The 24,939-nt window shown below is 35.1% G+C and overlaps 2 protein-coding genes across 11 annotated transcripts in view; one reads left to right on the plus strand and one right to left on the minus strand.

The window, feature by feature from the left end:
- LOC138707531 (N-acetylglucosamine-6-sulfatase-like) overlaps nucleotides 1-18,094 on the minus strand; it is a 58,621-nt gene extending 40,527 nt beyond the window's left edge. For 6 of the 10 annotated variants that reach the window (XR_011334263.1, XR_011334258.1, XR_011334255.1 and 3 more), the window contains exons 1-3: nucleotides 17,524-17,684; nucleotides 10,253-10,492; nucleotides 4,309-4,368 (exon numbers count right to left, since the gene is read on the minus strand). Coding sequence is in view for 1 of the 10 variants with exons in the window: in XM_069837065.1 (XP_069693166.1) it covers nucleotides 4,309-4,368; nucleotides 10,253-10,375 (183 nt within the window). In the remaining 9 variants the exon portion in view is untranslated. The other 4 variants (XR_011334260.1, XR_011334261.1, XR_011334259.1 and 1 more) reach the window with 4 other exon arrangements.
- Nucleotides 18,095-18,151: 57 nt separating this feature from the next.
- Nucleotides 18,152-24,939, plus strand: part of LOC138707530 (dnaJ homolog subfamily C member 2) — a 39,471-nt gene continuing 32,683 nt past the window's right edge. The window contains exons 1-2 of the mRNA XM_069837064.1: nucleotides 18,152-18,584; nucleotides 23,403-23,605. Coding sequence (XP_069693165.1) covers nucleotides 18,557-18,584; nucleotides 23,403-23,605 — 231 coding nt within the window. The 5' untranslated portion in view covers nucleotides 18,152-18,556. The remainder of the gene's footprint in view (nucleotides 18,585-23,402; nucleotides 23,606-24,939) is intronic.

Here is a 24,939-nt window from a genome sequence, read left to right on the forward strand (position 1 = left end):
TTTTAACCAGACAGCGGATTTTCATTCCTGATACTGAATGTTAGGTGTATGTCATTTGCAGGGAAGTCACTGAACTCACTGCTATGCTCCCTCTGTATGCCAAGTAACCTGACGTTTTATTGCTGTGTAGAGACTGAAAATCCCCTGTCTAATTATAATAAGACTCCTTTAAGCCAAGCAACAATGTGGTTCGATCACCTGAACCATCCGTCGTGGTAAATAGTCGCTGAAGATGGAAAAGCATCTCCGAAACATGTCTCACTATAACTAATTTCTTTAATAATTTTATTGTATTTGTTAGTGTTCATATAGCTGTAATATATCACCTTTAATATATCTTAGAATAACTTTCATAGTATCATAGCACTATTCATATTTACCATTTAAATAAATAAATTACGGAACAAAATATTATCAAATATGTGAGACAGGTAAAATACGGGACCTGGCAACCCTAGTCTATGGGCTTCTCAATATCTTTCAGATAAATCTGTTCCATTTAATGCTGAGACAGATTCGAATATGATTTATATTTTTGCCTTTTGATTGGTCCTTGATAACATTTTCATATTTTTCTTTGAATTTCTCATATACCGTAATTAAATTTGAAGAGAGATATGACACTTTTGTTTCTAAGTTAGATAGTTAAAGCTATCTCTATTACAAGCCATCGATATGCACAGGATAGTCGGAGGTTAAGGTTCTCCTCTCGGGAAACAACTGACTTTGGTAGTAGTAGGAGTATCAGTCCTATGTGCTTGTCACCTTTATTCCCTAAGAAAATAAATCTGGTACTCTTTTCTGATTGAGGCTGAATGAATCAAAGGGACAGTGTGGCTGAAAGATTAGATAAATGAAGAAAATTATTATCCCATCCAGAATCGAATCCACGAACTTCTGGCTTACAACACAATGCTTTAACTGTAATGCTACCACACTTCCTGATATATTTTAACTGCAACCCTCATTTGTATTTGTACGCCATTTAGTACGACTTTGCTAATCAACATTTTATGTCTTGTAACACACATGTATTCGCCTATTAGTATATTAACTGTATAATATATCTCAAGTGAATTAATCGTCGAATTTATCTCGAGCATTTTAGGTTTGTGTGTGTATATTCCCCTTATGTTATTTAACTGATTTTGATTATGTGTAATTTTCTACTTTATTTATATATTATGTAACCGATCTTGACTATTTGTAATTTTATATTACGTAACTGATCTTGACTATTGTAATTTTCTAGTATATTTTATGTAATTTCTAAGGTATTTTCTTTTGTGTTGTTTTGTAATCTAATTTTGTATTTCATGTATATTATTGAAACCTGGTTAAGTGGAAGAGAAGGCCTCATGGCCTTAACTCTGCCAGGCAAAATAAACCTACTAACACTACTACTACTACTCTATGAGGGAGAAGGTTTTTTAAGTGACGTAAAAGTACAGTCTTAGAAAAAAGTTTTGTCACATAGATATTGTATACGTCCCAGAAAGGAGGCAGTGCGCATGATCAGAGGTCAAGTGACCTGGTTCACAAAAGGACTAGTTGAGGTAATAAAATTAATTTTGTTTCATTGTATGTCTGATCATGGGCACTGCCTCCTTTCTGGAACTTGTAAAGTATCTGAGCAAAAAAGCATTTTTCTAAGATTGTACTACAAAGGTGAATCGAAGTCTTTGCCCTATTTTGTTTCAGTCAAAATATTAGTGTGATTGAGGAACCGAGATATACATTCGATGCAACAGAGTATGTTTGGACTGGCCCAGCATTAACTCTCGGCTGCTATGTGGCACAGCACCGCTGTCGGTTGGCGAAATTGGCTGGTGTGCTTAAGGGGAGTGGGTGGGTAGTGATGCCTGTGTGATTAAAGAATTTCAATACAAAAGTTTAGTTCAGTATTTCTAGGCTTTTAATGTTCAGAGTGGAATAAAATTTTCCAGGATTATACAATCAATCGCAGGGCATGTAGCACGTATGGGCGAATCCAGAAATGCATATAGAGTGTTAGTTGGGAGGCCAGAGGGAAAAAGACCTTTAGGGAGGCCGAGACGTAGATGGGAAGATTAGTACATTATGCAACAAGCCTATGATGGTAGTAATTAAGACGCAAGTATGATTGTTTACGAAACGAGCACAAGTTTCATAATTTTCATACGAACGTCTTAATTACCATTATAGGCAAGTTTCATACGACTTTTTATGCTCGACCATATTTCTAACTTGAAATTATTTAAAATTAGGTCTTCTTATGGTTATGTGCGAACTGACCTGAATTGTGAGATGTGCGCAGATGCGAAAGTATTGATTTTTTCCGAGGCCGAATGTCATTGACCTTGGCAGAGAATAAGATGAAGATTACTCTGATATAACCTGGAAATTGATTTAGACTTGAAAAACGAGATGACAAATTGTATTTGAATATTATTTACAATTAATGCTAATTATTATAGTAACAGAACATAACCTTCTGCGACAGTATTGGATCTCCAGCCTCCGTGACTTTTTGCTAATTGTCTTTCGATTGCATATCCGAGAATAATCGATATAACGGTACAAAGCGGACTTGTCATTGGCTGAACTTTAATGACATTCATTAAAGGACTGCTACCAGGTGTATAATTACTACATTTCGGCATGGTCGAACATAAAATATTAAAATGGATTTGAGGGAGGTGGGATATGACGACAGAGACTGGATTAATCTTGCTCAGAATAGGGACCTATGGCGGGCTTATGTGAGGGCAGCAATGAACCTCCGGGTTCCTTAAAAGCCAGTAAGTATACAATCAATCATTCTGAATTCAGTGGTATAAAAGACAACTAATTAGTTTCTTATCCAAGCGCAAAAGAAAGACCCTAACTGATAATCTGTTTTCACAGTTTGCTAAATGTACCTCTATCTTCAGGTGCACATTACCTCCAATCTTCACTCATATACATGGTAAGTTATAAAAGAATGCATATTGTAAATTCTAAAGCAAAATTTAGATAAATATTTCACCCTTAGTGAAACAGAAAAAAATATTGAATTTTGCCATTTTTTTTTCATTTTATGTGTGTGATATTCGTAAAACCGTAGGTCTACTTTAAAGTACAGCAGTGGCAAAAAAAAAACTGGACCAATCCTTGTACCTATCTGATTTCAGAGCCTTGTTCACTCCAGAGCACGATAGATTGGTAACTAAGACTTTCGTGGTTCGAATCCTGCCTGGGAAGAAAACTTTTTTTTGTTCCTTATTCAAAGATTTCTTTGCACTTTAAAATTATTGTTTAAAAATTTCAAGTTTACTATAGTCCTGACGCTGTTATTTCCGGCGTGACTCCGCCTCTTTGCTTACGTCTTAGAAAGTGAAGGCTCTATAAAGTCTAGGTAGGTAGTATCGTTCAGCATTTTTGTTCTTACGTTGCCGAGCTACCATACGAGGAATCTATTTGCCACACCGTTAAACATCATGTCGTAGCTCCTATGATAATAAATCAAACGCACTGTAATTCAGCAAATAATTGAGCGGCAAATAACGTCTTCGTGTGCTTTCTGCGAACGCCAATGAAAGAGCTAAAATGGCGGGCGATTATATTAAGTATTTATCGAGCCTTAAGAAATGAATCAGTGAATCACAAGACGCACACATTTAAATATAGCCGACCTGCAATGCGATCGGCTGCTGGAAATTAGAGCGACGGGACTATAAAAACCATGTCTTTGTGTACTGCACTCTTAATGTGCATCTACATGGTTCAACCTTTCTTTCAATTTTTAAGCAGTGAAGCAACGTATGCAATAATGCACAAAACACATTCAATTGAGCATGCCTTTTTGGACCAAAAATTACAGCCCATGTGGGGATTGAAAGCTACCCATCGCTGATAGGTATTTTATGCATTATTTCATTCAACAGTAGCATGCAGCGAGCAGCTGATTGTTTTAGGTGGCCGTGAGGCGGGACTGAAAATTCTTTTGTTTGGTGATGCAAGACCTTTTAAGCTGAAAATGGCAGCAAGTACGATTAGCTCTATTGAAGATTATCACAAATACAAATGCCTATGGAGTGTTCAACAAAAATATTGCGAATCAAATAGGCCTAAATATTGAATTGATATCTAATATTTATTAATATATCTATATAATGTGAATGTGATCATGTGGACATATTAATCGACGTTCGTTTTCAACTTGATTCTTTCAATATTCTCCCCAGACTGTAGGCGTAAAATAATGGAAAATTGAACCGTGTAGATGCACCTTTATGGAACTAGGTTTTTTCAACGTAACTTCTCACAAAATGACGTGAATATACTTACTGCATTGCTGAATGTTATGCCCATATTTGCAATTAAGTTCCGTGTCTTCACCATGGGAGTCTGAAATAGGAGAATGATGACTTTCCTATACCTTTGTATTGTACAAATTTGAAATAACTTTCAATGAAATCCTGTTTCAGAATTGCTAGAAAAATGCTACACTTCTATTCAGTATTAGGTGTCAGTCAAAGATTCATAACGAAATTAATTTTCAGTGGTTTATTCATGAAGTTGTGTGCCATTTCAGTACCTGAAATTCTTTGTGTCCGAAACTTTGAAGTTGTTTATTTTTCCCCGATTCTCCTCCAAAAAATTCCGAAATTCTGCCTTAAAATAAGCAAGACCCAATGCCTTCAACTTCTATGGCTACATCTTAAATGTTAGAACATTCCAAAATATTGTAACATTTTTGTGTGTTCCAATTCGATGTCATATGTGACACACTTTGTGAGTTTTAAAATGTGGTAATATATTTTGTGGATTAGAAATGTGACAATATTCTTTGTGGATTATAAAATGTGACAATATACTTTGTGGATTAGAAATGTGACAATATACTTTGTGGATTATAAAATGTGGTAATATATTTTGTGGATTAGAAATGTGACAATATACTTTGTGGATTATAAAATGTGGTAATATATTTTGTGGATTAGAAATGTGACAATATACTTTGTGGATTATAAAATGTGGTAATGTATTTTGTGGATTAGAAATGTGACAATATACTTTGTGGATTATAAAATGCGGTAATATATTTTGTGGAACTAAGGGTCTAAGACAGGGCGACTCATTAGCGTGTCTTTTATTTAATATTGCCCTTGAAAAAGTGATAAGGGATGCAGATATACAAACTAGAAGTACAATACTCTACAAATCATCCCAAATACTGGCCTATGCTGATGATATAGATATCATTGGTCGATCTGTGGAGAATGTTAAGAGAACATTTACTGCTTTAGAAACAGCAGCCCAAAAAATGGGGCTGAAAATTAACGAACAGAAGACCAAGTACATGATTGTTGGATGTAAAAAACAAAAAAGGGACTTGACAACAACAACCCATTTAAAAATTAATCAATATAAATTTCAGAGGGTCTCTAGTTTTGTATATCTGGGCTCCTTAATCAATGACACTAATGATATTAGTGAAGAAATTGATAGAAGAATTCAAAATGCAAATAAAGCATATTTTGGATTATTGAGGCACTTTAAGTCAAGACATCTTACAAGGGAAACAAAATGCAATATTTATAATGTTTTGGTAAAACCTGTATTAACATATGGCAGTGAAACGTGGACCCTCTCAAAGACTCATATGTCAAGATTGAGATCCTTTGAAACCAAAATTCTAAGGAAGATATATGGCCCAATATGTGATAAAGGAGAATGGCGAATAAGATACAACTTTGAACTTTACCAACTATATAAGTCCCCTGATGTGGTTACAGTCATTAAAATATCAAAATTAAGATGGGCAGGACATGTGCAAAGGATGGCAGATCATGAGATACCCAAGAAAGTTATGGGGAATAAATTTTAAGGAAAAAGGAGTGTAGGACGACCAAGATTGCGATGGATGGATGGAGTGTTAGAGGATCTAAAGAAAGTGGGAATTAAAGGATGGTGGTTGGTTGCCAGGGACAGAGATGCATGGAAGAGAGTTCTAAGGGAGGCCGAGGCTCAAATTGGGCTGTAGCGTCGATGATGATGATGATGAATATATTTTGTGGATTAGAAATGTCACAATATACTTTGTCGATTATAAAATGTGGTAATGTATTTTGTGGATTAGATATGTGACAATATACTTTGTGGATTATAAAATGTGGTAATGTATTTTGTGGATTAGATATGTGACAATATACTTTGTCGATTATAAAATGTGGTAATGTATTTTGTGGATTAGATATGTGACAATATACTTTGTGGATTATAAACATCTTAGAAATTAAAGAGTGTAAACAAAAGGTCCAAGTGCACAGAACAAAATTCTTTAGGAGAGACATTTTTCTCTAACGAAATCATATACTACTGGTGACAACTATGATTGTTTACATTAACTAGGGCCTACATTCACTTTCAACAGACGTTTCAACATACGACTTTTGTATCTGTTTTGTCAACACTTAAAAAAGAACAAAAATGACACTTAAAATCTTTGTTGTTTCCACTCTTTAATTATCTTCTGAAGAGGACATCATACATAAAAGACGCAGAACAGTATAGTCCGGGTCAGCTTACTTCATACCCTAAGGGTGAAACCTAACCATTTTCTCCCCATTACTACATATACTAGTGGATTGTGGTGATTTTCTAGTTTGCAGGTTGAATTTTCTTTTGCCAACTTCGTTTCGAATTTCGATACTGACAAATACTACAAATGGTAGTGATTTTGTAACTGGTATGTTGGTAGCTGAGACAAATATCGATAATATTTGTCGGTACTGGAGTTCTATGAAATTAAAATTGTACTACATTTCTGAGCCAGTTACTGGAAGCTGGTGAAATTTGAACATACTAATAATTAATTAATATCAGTATTAATATTAATACATAATAGTTATTTTATGTGTTGCGTTGTGGTTATAATTGGTAAGTTTTCGGAGTTAGTACTAATAATTTCATGTGGTCAAACAAAATACATTTTTAGGTTAGGTCTCACGAGTCAATTGTTTAGTCAAACCAATGAATTTCGTATTGCCAGACAAAATACTTGACAAGTTGAACCCTTTCTCGTATAGTTTGCCTACGAAAATATATTACAAATTATTGAATTATTTAGAATAACCTTCCAACATAAAGTACAGTAAGTAAATAAGTCATTTAGTACCTACAATCATGTAATATCTGGTAACAGTTGGCAACACTGACAAGACGGCAATATTTGCTGTTTAGGAACTGTTCTTATGTGGCCCTCACTATACTTTGAGAAAATGGATTACGTAATTTTATTTCCCTTTATTTTTAATATGGAGATTTCCAATGTTTTAAAATCGAGATTTAGCGATAGTCAGTGAACAAGAACTAGCAACCTTGGTGGTGTGACAATCGCAGAGATTTTGTAGCTGTAGGATATGATAATCAGTAGCACTTCCCGAGCCTGTTTCTGGCCTCCTTGAATAACTCCAGTTTTTCTGTATCTTCGTACAGTTTAGGAAATTGTGGAAGCTACAGTCTCCAATAATCCTGCAACATAATGCAGCTGCATCCATCTCCCACCAACACAGCCACTTCTGCAGGATCTTCAGGACTTGATGAAATGTTTACTCTTTAAAACTGAAATAAATGTTACTAAATTTCATCTCACTGAAAAAGACATCACCAAGTGGTTGAAGAATGCAGGAACAGGGCAATAAACTTCTCAGCCCTAGGAAAGGATCATGTAAGGGAAATTACACAAACAATGCCATAAACCACCTTCTAATGCATAATTCTCTCACAATACACAGCTGATAAGCTTCCCTATCAAATAAAAATCAGTAAGTGTAAACCTTGCTTAAATGGACAATTACATAGAATGTTTAAATTTCTGTCAAGTGTTGTGTTTTTCATGCCTGTCAGTTTATAAGAAAGACATGATTGAAATGTCACTATGGAGCTGTTCTTGCTGGAGTCTACTTGTGTCAGAATGAATCAGTTTGAGTTTTTGGGACAATTGCAACTATGGAATTAGCAATTTGTCTTTCTCCAGCTGTACGTTATCACTGTGTCAACTTGATGCTCTTTCGTCAACCTGCAGTGAACATGACATCTTGACTATTTAAACAGGTAAGCACCAGGGCTCGAAATGAATGCTTTTATGAACCGTAACACTCTTGATATTTTCGTCGACATAGTGGTGTTGATGAAGATAATAACAGAATTAATGACCAATGTCCCGTGCCGTGGTGTCCCGGTCTAAGACATCCTGCCTAGGACTCGTGTTACGGAATGTGCACTGGTTCGAGTCCTCATGGGAGAAGAAATTTTCTCATGAAATTTCGGCCAGTGTATGGGACCGGTACGATAGGTAGCAAAATCCGGCTGCAAATGCCAGCTATAACAGCTGGGGGGGATCACTGTACTAACCACACGATACCTCCATTCTGATTGGATGATCGTCCACCTCTGCTTCGACATGTGGGCGTGAGGCCAGCAGTCGGCTGGTTGGTCTAGGCCCTTCACAGCTGTAGCACCATGGATTATTATTAATGACCAATAGGATGATGCCGGGTATACCATGCTAAATGTAATATAATTAACAGTGAAATATTTATACACATATTAGGTAAAGGTTGCCCCTTCACATGCCAATGAAGACACTTGGGGGGGGGGGGGCATGGCGGTAGAGCCCCATGCTTTCTTGACATGGCACTAGAATGAGGTGGTGTGGTGGGCACCATGCTCTGACCACCTTTTAACACCGGAAAAGATCCAGTACTCAATTTGATAGGAGGCTGAGTGAACTTCGTGGCTGTTCTGGAAGTCTGGCAACGAGAAAATTCCATGACTACCTGAAATCGAACCCTACACCTTCCAGAGTGAAACCAGCGGCTCTACCAACTGAGCTACCCTGCTATCTTTATATACATACAGTATAAATTGATATAAAATTTTCTGACACAGGTCTGTGGAAATTATAATAAATTATAAACTTACAGATGGAAACCATGAATGGTAGTCACTTCATTCTACCGAAAAAGTATAAACTGAGTAAAATGCACACATTTCTAATGATATAATTCGACGCATATATTATTACCAGTGAAAGACAATTATATTATCTAAGGAGACAGAAGCTAAACTAGGTATATTTGAACGCAAAATACTCAGAAGAATTTTTGGACCGGTGCAAGAAAATATGCAGTGGAGAATACGTTATAATAACGAGCTATATAAATTATATAAAAGTTTTGATGTTGTTACTTTCATCAAATTAAGGAGGCTTGAATGGGCCGGACATGTCTATTGGATGGAAGGGAACAGAATACCAAAGAAGATCTTAGAAGGGAAAATACATGGTAAAAGACCAATTGGAAGACCCAAAAATAGATGGATAGATGCGGTAACGATCGATTCTCAGGACTATCTCAGAACAACTGCCTGGAGGAGATCAGCACAGGACAGGGACAGTTGGGGAAAGAAAATTGAGGAGGCTAAGGCTCGACTTTGGGCTGTGATGCCATCGTAGTAGTAGTAGTAGTAGTAGTAGTAGTAGTAGTAGTAGTAGTAGTAGTAGTAGTAGAAAGACAATTATTTCCAACCCTATATTTATGACCAGACCTTAGTTTCACTAAGTGTTTAAATGGACACTGAAGTTGCAGTTCAAACAGGAAGAAGATTGACTCACTGACATCTGATTATTAGCTTGATATGAAGTGATGTGTTGCTGAATTCTGGTTTCTTTAATCTCAGAACGTAAATGATACTCAATGCAGAATCAAATATATCAAATACATGCTGCAAGAGTGTTATAAATTAGTGCTTCATACAAGAGATATAATACAATAAAGCACTGACGACAATCCACTTGTCATTATTTTTGACAATTTAAACTTAATTCATATTAAATGTATCTAATTAATACAAATTACAGTGAAACAGGATGGAAAGGTTCCTAAAATTTATGAAGTTAAATGCCATTCCGGTCTGATTTGGTCCATTTCGAGCCCTGATTCTAATACCATCATTCTATGATGATGTTCTGCATCACAATTCATACCATGAATACATATCAAAATTGTACAACTATGCTGCAGTTATCCTGATGCCCAAAATATGGTAAAGTTCACACTCATTCCTACATTCGAGAAAAAATATACTAATTTATTTTTTTGTCAGTAGATAAGAACTTGGATAGGGTAATGAGAAATGCTACATTAACATGTATATTTATTTTCTACAATAATTGTCTACATGATTGGCTTTCGTATTTTCTTCTACTTGCATAACTATCACTTACAAGTCCTCCCAACATTAGATCTTGATCATCCGTCACAATGAGAACAATATTGCTCCCACTATAGCATTCAGGCACTCTGCAGACCACGATGAGACTCAGGAGTAGCAGTATAAATTTCTTCATAATTAATTCCAATAGCTTGTAATTTATTGTGTGACAGGAGGCATTAAATCTAAACCAACACACTCTCTAGCTATTCGTACTCCTAATGCAAAAAGGGAAAAGCTCTTCACCAGTGACCTGTTGGCAAAAATAAAGAAAAAATTTTTTAATTCCTTCATAGCACACTATACTGAACAACAACAACAATAATTCTAATGCTAATGATAATGATAATGATAATAATAATAATAATAATAATAATAATAAATGACAGTTTGTGGGCATATAGATCAAACAATTACAAAAAGAAAACCAAAAGAATGTTTAAGAAGTTACAGAAATTCACATGACTACAGTACCTGGCCACATTATTATAATCACTCACATTTTTACTATACTTTACATATTACTTCCTCATTTGAACTCTGGTTTCCTTTCTTAAGCAGAATTCACATTACATATTTAATTTTTAAACAATATTAAGTAAAATTACAATTATAACAATGTTAATTCAAGAAATATTGATAAATAACCAACAGTATTTAATACTTAAAGACAAAATTTAGAGCTTTTATCAGATTCTTTGACAATTTTCAGGTTTGCTTCTCCGATAAATCAACCTTTCAGTGTTTGATGGACAAAGCAATATTTGTTCGTCTACGAAAGGGAGAAAATTTTGCTCCTGGATGCATGGTTAACACAGTTAAACACCTAATATCAGTCATGATATGGTCTGTGATATCAGGCAAAGGTTCAGGACGACTCTACATTGTTCAGGGAACAATGAAACAAGATCAATATATCCAGGTATTGGAAAACAGGCTTATCCCTCAGCTGAACGAATGGTTCCCAAATGGGAAGAAATATATTTTTATGCAAGATGGTGCACCTTGCCACACTGCTAGGAGAGTCAAAACGTTTCTGGCTTCCAAAAACATTCCACTTTTGCCATGGCCAGGACACTCACCGGACTTGAAACCCATTGAGAACGTCTGGGACATCGTAAAAAGAGGGATGGCAAAAAAATGTATTACTACCAGAGTTCGACTTATTGAAAGGCTGATACATGTTTGGAATCACAATGAGAGGATCCACGAAATAATACAGAAGTGTATTGTAAGCATGACAAAGAGAATTGAAGCCGTAATTAAAGCCAAAAGAGGTCGTACGAAATACTGAAATGTCTGTAAAAATGAGGTGTGGTTGGTTATTTATCAATATTTCTTGAATTAACATTGTTATAATTGTAATTTTACTTAATATTGTTTAAAAATTAAATATGTAATGTGAATTCTGCTTAAGAAAGGTAATCAGAGTTCAAATGAGGAAGTAATATGTAGAGTATAGTAAAAATGTGAGTGATTATAATATTGTGGTCAGGTACTGTATATCCAAGCCACTGTAGCTATGCACCTTACAGCTTTGCATGATGTTAGTAGCAAGAGACACAACATTGCCAGAATGACAGCTATACAACAGCTGACAAGTCTTTCGCACCAATTCTGATGCCTGACTATTTAATGCTATCCTTTACACAATGGATTCTCTATCCATCAGTTATAATTCTCCAAATGACCTTTTTTTTCCCCCCGACATTTCACAGCAGCACTACGAAATATTTCGAACACTAACATATAAATTATGCACGTGGTAGTAATACCAGCGAATAGGGATTATAAAGAATGGACACTGAGCGAATTTTCCTGTGTTTTGTTTCTCTGTGCGCCAGTGTTTAGTTCTACTTTCAAGCGCTAGTGGTTAGTGTAATCGAGCATAGGCTAAGATAATATATAGATGTATAAGATAATAATTGAGAATAGAGTTGAGACACAGGATTCAAACATCACCTACCTTATTGCATAATCCAGTAATGCTTTGCTTCAAATAAATTCAAGTTAACAGCTTTTCTTTATTTCTCAGTGACGAACTAGTTGTAATAATTTTTTATATTATAAAATAATATAATACATTATAAAATTATGTATCAAATTCGTTTAATATTTGTATATAATATAATATAGGTATATTGGTTTTACTTCTCATAAGAGTTTTGTTTTTCCATTTTCAGTGCTATCAAATCATTACATATTTTAATTGTTGTTGGGGTCAACGTCTCAACTCTCATTATAAAGGAACTCTAGAGTCTAGACATTACAGTTAATGACGGATTTATTATTTTATGAATCCAATTTATTTTATTTGAGTATATAATGTACCTAGATGTATTAATTATATGTGTTATATTTCCGCTGTGTTGACTGCTAGCTGGTGTGATGTCAGCGCCAACTCTAGAGAGAAAGCAGAATCGCACGCTCTAGCTGGCTTGAAGGTCATTGAAATTAGTCCGGCTACATCAAAGGTACTGACGCGAAGTGTCCATTCTTTATAATCCCTATTCGCTAGTAATACCATGTAACACAGCATATAGTGAACCAACAACAGTGCTCCACATAGCAGCCTACATTTTGATTGGTTCAGAAGGCTATCATGCAGCAATCTTCAATTTTTCTACGAGAAGGACTGCCACCTCAAATAACTGTCAAGTACATAGTTACAAACTGGTCGCATATATATCTTCCTACAGGGTTTCATTTATGTCGCTAGTTTCTCGTCACAAGAAAAAGGTGTTCGCTTGAAATACACGTTTCCAATATATATAATGACACATTCGACTTGAGCATACCACCAGTATATCTCCATAACTATTGGGTGGATTTTGTTCATACTCAGTATCTATGAGGTAATTTATCTGGGAAGGACGTACATGAAATATAATAATTTTATTTAAAATAAAAACACAAAATTTTGATGAAATCGAAATGAATACAAACTTTTTAATTTTTAATTTTTTCCTTACATAAGCATGAGATGTCCAATTATGTCTCTGGATTCTCTACATTTCGTAGAAATTGCAGACTTACTTCTACTATTCCTTGTGAATATTCTGCCCCAATAGCATACAGGTGAACCCAGGTATAGTCACTACCCTCAATGAGTGTGTCTTCCACACCTGTGGAGTAATGGTTAGTGCATCTGACTGCGAAATCAGGTGGCTGGGTTCGAATCCCATTCAGGGCAAGTTACATGGTTGAGGTTTTTCCCGGGATTTTCCCTCAACCCAATATGAACAAATGGTGGGTAACTTTCTGTGTTGGACCCTGGACTCATTTCAACAGCATTATCACCTTCATTTCATTCAGCATAAGCTGCTGCCAGGAAGACAAAAGAAAGATAGCAATGGAAAAGGAAGCTTTTAATAGAAAAAGAAACATCTTCTGCAAACCTCTGGAAAAAGAACTAAGGAAGAGACTAGTGAAGTGTTTTGTGAAGAGAGTGGCATTGTATGGGGCAGAAACACAGACATTACGACGAAGTGAAGAGAAGCGACTGTAATTAATTAAAATGTGAATATAGAGAGGAATGGAATGTGTGAAATGGACAGACAGAATAAGAAATGAAGCTGTGTTGAAAAGAGTGGGTGAAGAAAGAATGATGCTGAAACTGATCAGGAAGAGAAACAAGAATTGTTTGGGTCACTGACTGAGAAGAAACTGCCTAATGAAGAATGCACTGGAAGGAATGGTGAAGAGGATTTTGGGGCAGAAGAAGATATCAGATAATAGACGACATTAAGATATGTGAATCACAGGCGGAGATTAGGAAGAAGGCAGAAAGTAGGAAAGATTGGAGAACGCTGGGTTTGCAGTGAAAGACCTGTCTTTGGGCAGAATACTATACATGTATATATATATATATATATATATATGAACAGTGAAATGCGTACGTATGTGCATGGAAGAAGTCTCTCATGTGATCTGTGGCTATCTTATTCTGCGCCCGCATACTGCAAGATAGATTTAGTTCTTCTTTTGGAGCTTTCAATGTGATATCGTTCACATTTATTACCGCAGAGTTCGCATATGCACAAATCGTCTGGGTCGTGGAATTTTTTTGTTATGCACAAGGTATGGTGGAAGCCGTGTACCGCTAGTCTCGTTATTATGTGCCTTTCCTTCCTGTTTGGTCCTGTCCATTCTCGGTTTGTCATGGCTTCGCTGCAGTAAAAGCACAGTCTACTATATACAGTCGCGAAGCTTGAGGTGTTTTTTTGCAAATCTCGTGATAAAGCACTCCAAGCGGTTAGCAACTAGAAACAATAGACTGTCCATGGTCGACTTTGGACTGTGTCGTATTTCTATCGAGTGCTAGCTCGTTGCGTATTTCACATTGATGCTTGTGAAATGTTCGTTATTGGTTGTAATGAAAATGTTAATGGTTAAAATATAATAATTTGAATAATAATATGGGACAAGGAGGAGACGTTTGTAGTGCTATAAATTGTAGCAGCAGTAAGAGAAAGAGGCCAGAGTTATCCTTTGTCCGATTTCCGAAAGATTCAGAAAGGTTCCTGGGTTTCCACAAGAATGCTGTGCAGAAACAAAACTCTTAATTTTGAAGTTCTTTGTGACTGTTAGAATACATTATATCCTTAAATTTCACAATGAAATGTTTCAGTCTAACCGAAAGGACATTAAATACCGGTTAAAGTTCTGTCACTTAGGCTGCTAAATTTCCAGAGAAATAAAGGTTAGGTCTACTTTTTTTTTTTTCAGAGGATATATTTTTAATTGTAGCTATTAATTTTGTTATTATTTTTATGTGTTATTTTACTAAAGACTTAGAAAAATTAAGTTTGTTTTAATGAAATTTATTGATCACGTTTTATTTTCAATTTTGGTGGGATTATTATTGTTAGGCCTATTTTTTTTCAAAGGATGTGTTTTTAATTATAGCTGTTAATTTTGTTGTTATTTTTATTTGTTGCTTTACTAGAGACGTAGAAAAAGTCTGTTACAATAAAATTTATTGATCACGTTTTATTTCGAATTCTGGTGTGATTATTATTGCTTAACCTCATCCCACTTTGTTAACTACGTAAGCATACACTACTAGTACCGGTACACGTAAGTTACTCCATTAATTCATATTTCCATTATTATTGTTGTAAAGAGAAATGCAAATTAATATTTATTGGTCTCATAGTTAATTATCGCTATAATCTTGAATGAGTGAAGCTATTATAGTAAATTTCAGTTTGTTTTGCACAAACAAAAATTAAATTAACTTATTTCTTGCAGGTATCTTCGAGTTTATGTTGGAATTTAATATACTTCATTAAAATAATAAATTAACTTTATGCATTTAATATTTCATTAATGGAAGGTGTTAATTTTTCCAAAAGAACACGACAACAAAAGCGTAACATATTTTGTCGGCTGCTAGGAGAGAGATCTGCGATGATGAGGCGACAGTAGCGATTCTAGTGGTGGGCAACTACCCATGTTTGCATTTTTACTACATATTGAGCTTCGCGACTGTATATAGTAGACTGTGGTAAAAGTCTCTCCAGATTTCTGACTTCTTTGCATATAGCAGTCTCAGTCTCAGCAGTGGATGGCAGGAGGAAGTTGGTCCTCAGTTCTTCAATGAGGAATGGTTCTCTTGTTAATTCATACGTGAGTCGGGATGGTGTTGTTGTTGCCACTCCTAGTGCCTTCTTTAGAAATCTTGCCTGCACTTTTTCCAGCATGGCCAGGTTTGCTACATTAAGGCTTGGCCATATGATTTCGATTCCGTAACACAGCATGGGCACTATTTTTGCGTGAAAAAGCTTTATTGCCGTTTCTAGTGAGAGGAGTCTGATGTGTAATATTTCGTTTATTCCTCTTGTTGCCAGCGCTGCTCTTTCTGTGACGTGTCTTGTGAAACTTTTCCCCGTCGGTTGGAGTATGACTCCTAGGTACCTCACTTCCCGAGGTATTCTTATACTTTCGTTGTTGATCTTGATGTACAGGTCGTTTGAAATTCTGCCACCATTTCTGAATACCATGAGCTCTGATTTGTTAGGGTTAATTTGAAAACCATGTCTTTCGCACCATGTTGCCATTTTGCCAAGGGTTATATATATATATATATATATATTATTATTATTATTATTATTACTAGACCTATATACATTTAACTACCGGTATGTATTTAGGGACAACACTACATACCAGTATAGGAAAATATAATATTGTATGCATCTCACAATTGAGCCCAAGCCTTTGAATTCAATGAACAGTGCTGCTGCATATTAGTTCGAAGTTTTAATTTTGAAGTTATATATCTTCTCTGACTTTCCAGCTTTAATAAGTTACTTTTTCCATTGACGGTTTTTAGAAATGTTGCGAACTCTGTATATTTCATACTGTATGTTAGTTAAAATACACAAACAATTCAGCCTTCACCATTTCTACTTTTAGCCCGTTCCTTTCTTTGTTCAAAATATTTTGCAACACACTGAATAAACAAATGCTGGATAAACTCCAGAACATGGATTGCACCCTTTCCCTCTTCAAAATTCCAACCTTGTGCACACAAAATAAATTATTGGCACTGAAAAGTGCCTTTTCGTAAATATAATGATGCGCATTCGACAAACGCAGACAAATCTGCACTTTTTAGTATTTTAAGACATAATTTGGTAGGTGCATTCCATGATCTAAAATTTTCCCGAATTTCAAAAGGTTCTTAAAGATTCAATTGGTAACTGAGTTTGTAAAATGAATCTTGACTGAAATCAAACCACTTTTCAAGATGATCCAAAACCTAGCCCATCCTGTTTCCTGACAAATTAAAATACCGGTCGAAGGTGGAAAAATTGATTTCAGAAATAAAAATTGAAAGTTTATCAAAGTTTTAGAACATTCCCAGAGAAATTTAAAACTCGATTTCCATTAAATTAATAGAAATGATGCAAAATTAAAAACTTGATATCCATAACGTCGATAGAAAGGATAGGCCTACTAAGTTAATACAGCACAGAAAATGAAAAGCACACACTAACCACACTACTATTAATAAACATAATGAAATTTTAGATTTACTTATGCGATATAGATAATAAGCTTACTGAATATGAAAAGAAAATTTGTATTAAAGATATGCACTGAAGTAATATTCTGCCACTGCTACATACATGAATTACCATGCTGGCTAGTCATGAAATAACCTAAAAGTGAACAAAAACTAATACAAAATATTAAGTGACAATCAAGTATAAAACACAATGCCACCCAAAAATCGTTAACACTATACTACTCCAATCCAAGCAAATGTAGTCATACCATTTAAATGGGTCATAATACAAGCTCTTCACAAAACTAGCAACACCACTTCTCTGTCGCAATTCGGCCATCTTAATTTTATCCGTGCATTCTTCGCCCGACATTAACATGATTTGTCTTTCTTGTAACTAGCAAACCTTTAGGAAATTAACCCCAACTAAAGCTACCTGTCTCGGTGGATTGAATACTATCAGCGCCTCTACAGAATCGTACGAGAAATAAACATATCTTCGAAACTTCTGCCTACTCTTATATCTATAGGTGCATCTCTCAATGCACATTGTGCGCACTTATAGGTGCATCTACACCTACACGGTTCAACTTTTCTTTCTACTTTACGCATTCAAAATTGATGCGCATTTTAAACTTGAATCTTTCAATATCATCATCATCCAATTCAAGGTTCAGGCCTGTTGGCCTGTTCCGTCTTCAAGAGAATAAAGTTGGTCTCTCCATCTCATCAAAGATGTACCTCTACTTCGATCTCCAGACAAAGGAAACCCACACACACTATATTCAGTTCATGGATCACATCTCTATGTGATCAGAATTTTGTAAAATTGCACATTTGGCAACACTGTTGTTGACGTTCGTGATATTCTTCCATGGAGGCGCTGTAGTCTGTTATGCAAAAAAATCTAGTGTCGCCAATATTATGTATATTATAATTTAGTAAATAATTTTAACAAGCAGCTATAAAATTTCGAATTTATTATTTACTTTACAGAATTACTTATTCTGACACAGAATGAGGGTTATTATAGACGTAAATATCTTTACTGATGCATAAATGATGTTCTGTTGTTTGCAATTTTATTTTAATACATTATGAGGTTGGTGCACATGCAGAAAAGTGCGCGGTGCGATCGTCAATTTGAAAATTTTGTTAAGTACTTATCCTTCAAGAACAGTATTGTGAGAAACACAACCTCTAAGTGATATTATGCCTGGTATTGAAGTGAAATGTGCATTTGGAATATGAAATTAATCTGTTAATTAAAAATTCCCCGTGACTTATATAAATAATTGGCACATGGATCACCATACGTCGAAAATTAGTGGTTTGTTTATTTATAAGTGCATGTGCTAGAGTTTGTAAATATTGTATGAGATAACCATAAATATTTTTATGGATATTCTATTTTTATTCGTGCTTCTAATGTTTTGTTACCGCAAAATAGTCGTGCGTGTGTAAATAGCTTTATGCCTCGAACTTTGAACTCTGTTGAATTTTAATTCAGAGAGTGAATAAAGCGATAATATTACCGGTATTCACAAAATAGTTCACTGAGGATTTATTAACATCCATAGAAAGAAGGGCTAAACTAGTGCTGAGGTAGTTCCCTTCGTATTTCGCTTATATACCTTGCATATACGAATCTGTGACACGTTAGGTTTGGTTAGGAACTAATCTCAGCACTAGTTTCACGGAGTTGCTTTGCCAAAGAAGACACGTTAGGTTGGGTTAGGAACTATCTGAGCACTGGTTTCACTCAGTTGCTTTACCAAAGAAAGGTGTCTTCTAGTTGAGTCAACAAAAGACAAAATGAGTGGCGACGCCAATTTTTCACCGGAATAAAGGTGGAAAGTTGCTGTGAAAGTGGTGGTCGCGGGGAGGCGAGATCGCATTCTTGCATGTAAGTTTTTTGTACGCACATAGAGAGAAAGGAGTTATCGCAATGTCGAGTATCAGTGAGAGATGAGGTTTGGTTATTTGAGGCTTTTTGTATATGTATATATATGCATATTGGTCGGCAGAGCTGCCTTCCTGTGGTATCGCAATTGTAAAGAATTATTACATTTTCAGTTAAGATACAAAAAAAAATGGAAATAGTATTTTGTGAAACTTTATCTTACAGACCACTTCAGGCTAGAAGGATTATGGAACTTCTCGATTGTCACAGTTCTAGTATAGGCCTAATATGCTAGATGTGTGTGAATCTATTTCACAATTTATTAAAATATGTAATATGAATAGAAGATCTTAGGCCTAATATCTATATTACATGTTAATCCTTCTGACAGGAGACTAATTTTTTAATGGACAATGTGTGTACGTCTTGTAGATGTGAAGTAAATGTCTCACCATTCACTGAATTGGTATATTTGATGAACTTGCCATGTTTTCTATAGCACGCGACAATGAAGGTTTTCTCGAGAAAATTTTGAAAATGGTCTAATTTTCAGAGGGAAGGTAGCTTGGAATGTCAAGAATTTATACAGAACATCAGTTGACTTGAAAACATATCAGAAAATAATATGCAAATCTGGCTTCAGGTAGAAGTTCCCTGTGAAGCAGGCTTGAATAATTTCAAGGGAAAAATTGTTCCGGGGCCAGGTATCGATCCCAGGACCCTTCACTTAGCGCACGAATACTCTACTGACTGGGCTACCCCAGGAACTATACGTGACACCGTCACAATTCTTCCACACAACTCAAATATGTGGATATAAAGGGAAGAAATGTGACGGTGTCATGTATAATTCCTGGGGTGTTGTGTGGATATAAAGGGAAGAATTGTGACGATGTCGTGTATAGTTCCTGGGGTAGCTCAGTAGTAGAGCATTCATGCGCTAAGCGAAGGGTCCTGGGATCGATACCCGGCCCCGGTACAATTTTCCCCCTGAAAATTATTCATATTAGAAAATAGCTAAAAATCGAAAAGAATATTGATCGGTGTAGGTAACTTTAATGTGATCATTTAACACGTGAAATAAGGAGGTAGAACACTTCAAAAGGAATGCGGAACGCACATTTCACTTCACTTAGTATATGGAAGGCATACCAAAAGCCTAAACTAAGCTTAACCTCTCACAGATTTGTATATGCAAGGCATACCAAAAGCCTAAACTAAACGAACCTAACCTAACCTGTGACAGATTCCTGCACCGTAGAACTTGGTAGTTTCAGTGGCAGTTTGTCGTTTGATTAGTAGGGTATAATGACACATTGAATGTAAACAATGTGTAAAAAAAAACTGTGGTTTCTATTTGAGGATTTTCATTTTAATCTTGGCAAATAAAATAGATCTAGGATACAAAAAATATGCATTTCAAACATATCCACGTATGATCTGTTAATAATTTTTCTTTCCTTTAAGAAGGCCTCCTGTAAGATTTAAAAATGGTGAGCTCCATAATCCTTTTTATCACCTTAAATTGCATAATAATGTTCTATGCCAGGAGAAAATAAATTAAATTCTGGCTTGACTTACTTTATATAGGCTAGTAGGTACATTTGAGATATTTTATATTGTGTTATTTCTTGTAGTTCCTAGTTTGCTATTAGCAAGTTTTTTTTTTCTCTGAACATTGACATTAATCTTAATTTAAAGAATGTAATGTATTAGTGGACTCATTTGCGTAATTTTGTTGAATGGATTATTTTTATATATAATGGTAGGCTAGATCATTATGCTTCTTTACAGGAACTAAATAAAAGTGCAGTCATGTGCAATTATTTCAAATATAAAATATTGAATTATGAATGCACTCTGTTCTTTCACTTGTTTAAACATTACCTGAAATGTGTTATATTTTATTAATGGAGGCACTCATTTATCCCCGTTAAAAGTTCGTTGTTTAACAAACACGATATGGACTAGCTGCACCATTTTGTAGTTAGCAGTTATAATTTTGCTTTGTAACAGTGTAATGGCAATTGCTTTGACAGAATCTGCAATTCAATGGTATACACTAAAGTTTCTCCAGATGGTTTAAAGTCGAATGAATTATTAAACGCTGTAATGAGTATTTTATTGCCTATGAGAAAAAGTTTTTTTTTTTTTTGCAATGGCGGGTAGTTGACGTGTCATTTTATCCCAGTGTTCTCCACTAAAGTAACACGCTATACTTGAACACACTTCGCTGCAGACCGTTGGCCTTGGTGATCCAGTGTGATTATTATGATGTTGGTAGGGCAAACAGGATGCTGGGGCTGGATATCTCGGTATGGGGCAAGTGTCCTAGAGAAAATTTATGGTCACTTGGATTTAGCGCAGTATAGACACATTTTGAAGAATGTGTTCTTCCCATCCAACTAAGAAACATTATTATTCCAGCAGGATAACTTTTCAGTGCACATAGGACAGGCTGTTCAAACTTGGTTGTCGGGGAGGTCCAAGATCGAAGTGATCACCTGGCCACCTAAGTCGCCAGATTTGAAAGTAATAGAGAATATCTGGGAAAAGTTGGAGAGGGGACGCGAGTTGTTCGAAAATGAGCCCCCTCAAAATCAGAATGTCCACACCTGTGGAGTAACGGTTAGCGCGTCTGGCCGCAAAACCAGGTGGCCCGGGTTCGATTCCCGGTTGGGGAAAGTTACCTGGTTGAGGTTTTTTCTGGGGTTTTCCCTCAACCCAATATGAGCAAATGCTGGGTAACTTTCAGTGCTGGACCCCGGACTCATTTCACCGGCATTATCACCTTCATCTCATTCAGACGCTAAATAACCGAAGATGTTGATAAAGCGTCATAAAATAACCTACTAAGAAAAAAAATCAGAATGAGCTGTGGGGTCAAGTTTTCGTTATGATTATTTTTTTTATTTGGAAGACAAATTGGATCTTCCAATTTATCTTTCTTTTTTTATTGTTCTCTGCAGTGTCAAGCCAAATAAATCGCACAAAATATGGGAAATAATTATTCTACATATGGAAACAAACAAAATGAAACTTCGGTCACAGATGTCTTAATAAAAATTCATGTAAAAAAATCCTGCTGTCAGTGTGGCCCAAACCCATACTTTTCTACACGACAGTCAGATAGTATAACAGCCTGAGCTATTACGACAAGACAGAAATCCTCTCCTCCACACAGCATATCGATCTGCTCATGATCGACGGTCCGGGTCCAATGTTATACTGACAGGGAACTTTGTGAATCGCGCTCTGTAAGGATTAGAGATGGGTAAAAATAACTGGAACAGTTTATTTGAAACTGTTTCGATACGAAACAGTTTCGTGATATAACCTGTTCCAACTGTTCCGAAGAGAGTTACACTGCTCCAATGATCACTTCAACGTCCCACATGGTTCCAAGAGATGAACAGTTCAATTTCTAAACAGTTTTCCTCTTCTTTGTTGTCTGCAAAGGTCACGTGTAGCGCTATCATTGACCTCCAATCGAAAGTAGATATAATATTATCCATGTTCCACACAGCCTTCGTGCAACAGTAGCCTATGTAGGATCGCGCAATTTAATTGTACGAATCAAATTCCCTAATAAATCTCCTAATTATTAGCTGTCCACTGATGGAGAATATGCTAATGGTGCCCTAACATAGTGTTAATTATTAATATACCGCAAAAAATATCATCGGCTAATGTCATTATTAAATTCTCCTAGGGTTATATGCATTATTTTTACTAAAATCGATTCATTTTTAATTGTAGTTATTTACTGTACCCTTAACAGTAACGTACGAAAAATGACTTTCGTCGCCATAATACACTGAACAGCTGATTTAAAGTCGATTCAAGGGCTTTGAAACATGTTCCTGAAGTAGATGAGAAGTTGGAACACTTGGAACAGTTGGTACTGATGTTGTACACATATTCTTCTGAAACTGTTTCTTTGAAACTGTTATTTTGGAACAGCTTCGTTCATGAAACAGTTACAGTCGAAATTGTTTCTTAAAAAGAACAGTTTATCCCATCTCTAGTAAGGATGTTCAATAAGAGTCGACCCAAATTTTGTTTGTGGGTCTGTACAGTGCAATGAAATGCAATTAAGTGCAGTACAATATAATGCAACACCATATATTTATACATTTCGGTATTATGCTCTGACATCACAATAATTTTTTTGCAAACAGATGGGGAAGATGTGTCATATGTTACCCTGAATAAAAGTCATCAATATTTCATCTTGCTTTGCAGCGATAGAGCAGCGACCACTGGAGTGTGTCGGACCTGTCTTCTTAGAACTTTGGGAAGTGAAACCGAAATCAAATCGATTTAAGTTAACGGATGAAGACTCGGAAGATGTTCAATTAGGAGATCTTGACTCAGGAGATATTTCACCGACACGTATAGACCCTGATGCAAATTACTTGAGAAATCTCGATCCTAAACAGTGGAAGGTAAGTTAAAGATAGTTACTCGGTAATTTTATTTGCTTATTTTGTTCTCATTATAGCATAAACATACATTGTTTTAATGTTACAGTAATGTCAAGATATTTATGGAAAAAGTGTTTTTTGCTTCATACAGAGAATGTGTTTTCCTGAAATCAGTGTATTTGTTTACAATACACTTATATTTTGAAATTACTATACTATATTACTATGTATAATACTATGTAATATATTTTTTACTTCATTTCATTACTCTTCAATGTACTTTCATCTCATGTTTCTCCGAAATCAAATTGTATTTTATTTTTAAATTTATAATTGTTCCGTATTCTCTCTGCAATCATATTGTATTTTTAATTTAACCTCTGCTTTGTATTCTGGATCCTAGTGGTCAGCCGTAGATGTCAGCCAGATGTCCCAAATAGTGGAATTTGTTGTATTTTGAAATATAATCAATTTTTACTCTCGTAATATGCTTTCATTGAAAAACACACTCGTAATGGTAATTTATTCAAAACATCTGAATGATCTCCAAAAACGATTTCCTTCTTTATTTTCTTATCTAAAAGGAGTGCCAAGTGAAATGGATTGATATTATGTCTTCAAAATGTTTGTATCAGAGAAATCAATTATTACGTACAAATTAATATGCTTATATGCTCGATCACAATGCAATAACATGCTAGAAATTCCACTTCACACATCATCTCTATATTCCTCATCTTTCACTGTTGCTACCTCTCGTCACTGGAACTCTCTGCTGCCTGAAGTCAAGGGCTGCCGAACATTGAAATCTTTCAAATCCAAGTTAGAAAATTATCTTATGACGAGTTGCCAAACTAACTTACTATTATGACAAGTGTTGTATTGCATGTTTCCACGTATTCACAATTTTTTTTTTATATTCTAGTGATATTTAACTTATTTTATATTTTTGTTTTCATATTTTCCGATAATGGTATATCTCTTATGTGATAAGTTGAGCTATATATAATCATAATTTTCCTTACTGTGTGTACTTAAAAATATTGTATTCATTGTATGCTTTGTACTGCACTATTTTATTATTACTATTAGGCCTATTATTATTATTATTATTATTATTATTATTATTATTATTATCATTATTATTATTATTACTATTCTTATTTTTTATCATTATTATTATTATTATTATCAATAATTGTCTTATTTTTTTTATACTTTGTATGCCTCATTTATTTTGACCTGCTGTTCACATTTTATTATGCTTTTTCCTTTCTTTCTCTATGTTATATATTATGTTTGATTTCTTCTTACTTGTTGTTTACATTTTATTATTATTATCTTATTCAGTTTTG

This window comes from Periplaneta americana, chromosome 10 (genome assembly GCF_040183065.1).
Source record: "Periplaneta americana isolate PAMFEO1 chromosome 10, P.americana_PAMFEO1_priV1, whole genome shotgun sequence".
Lineage (NCBI taxonomy): Eukaryota > Metazoa > Arthropoda > Insecta > Blattodea > Blattidae > Periplaneta > Periplaneta americana.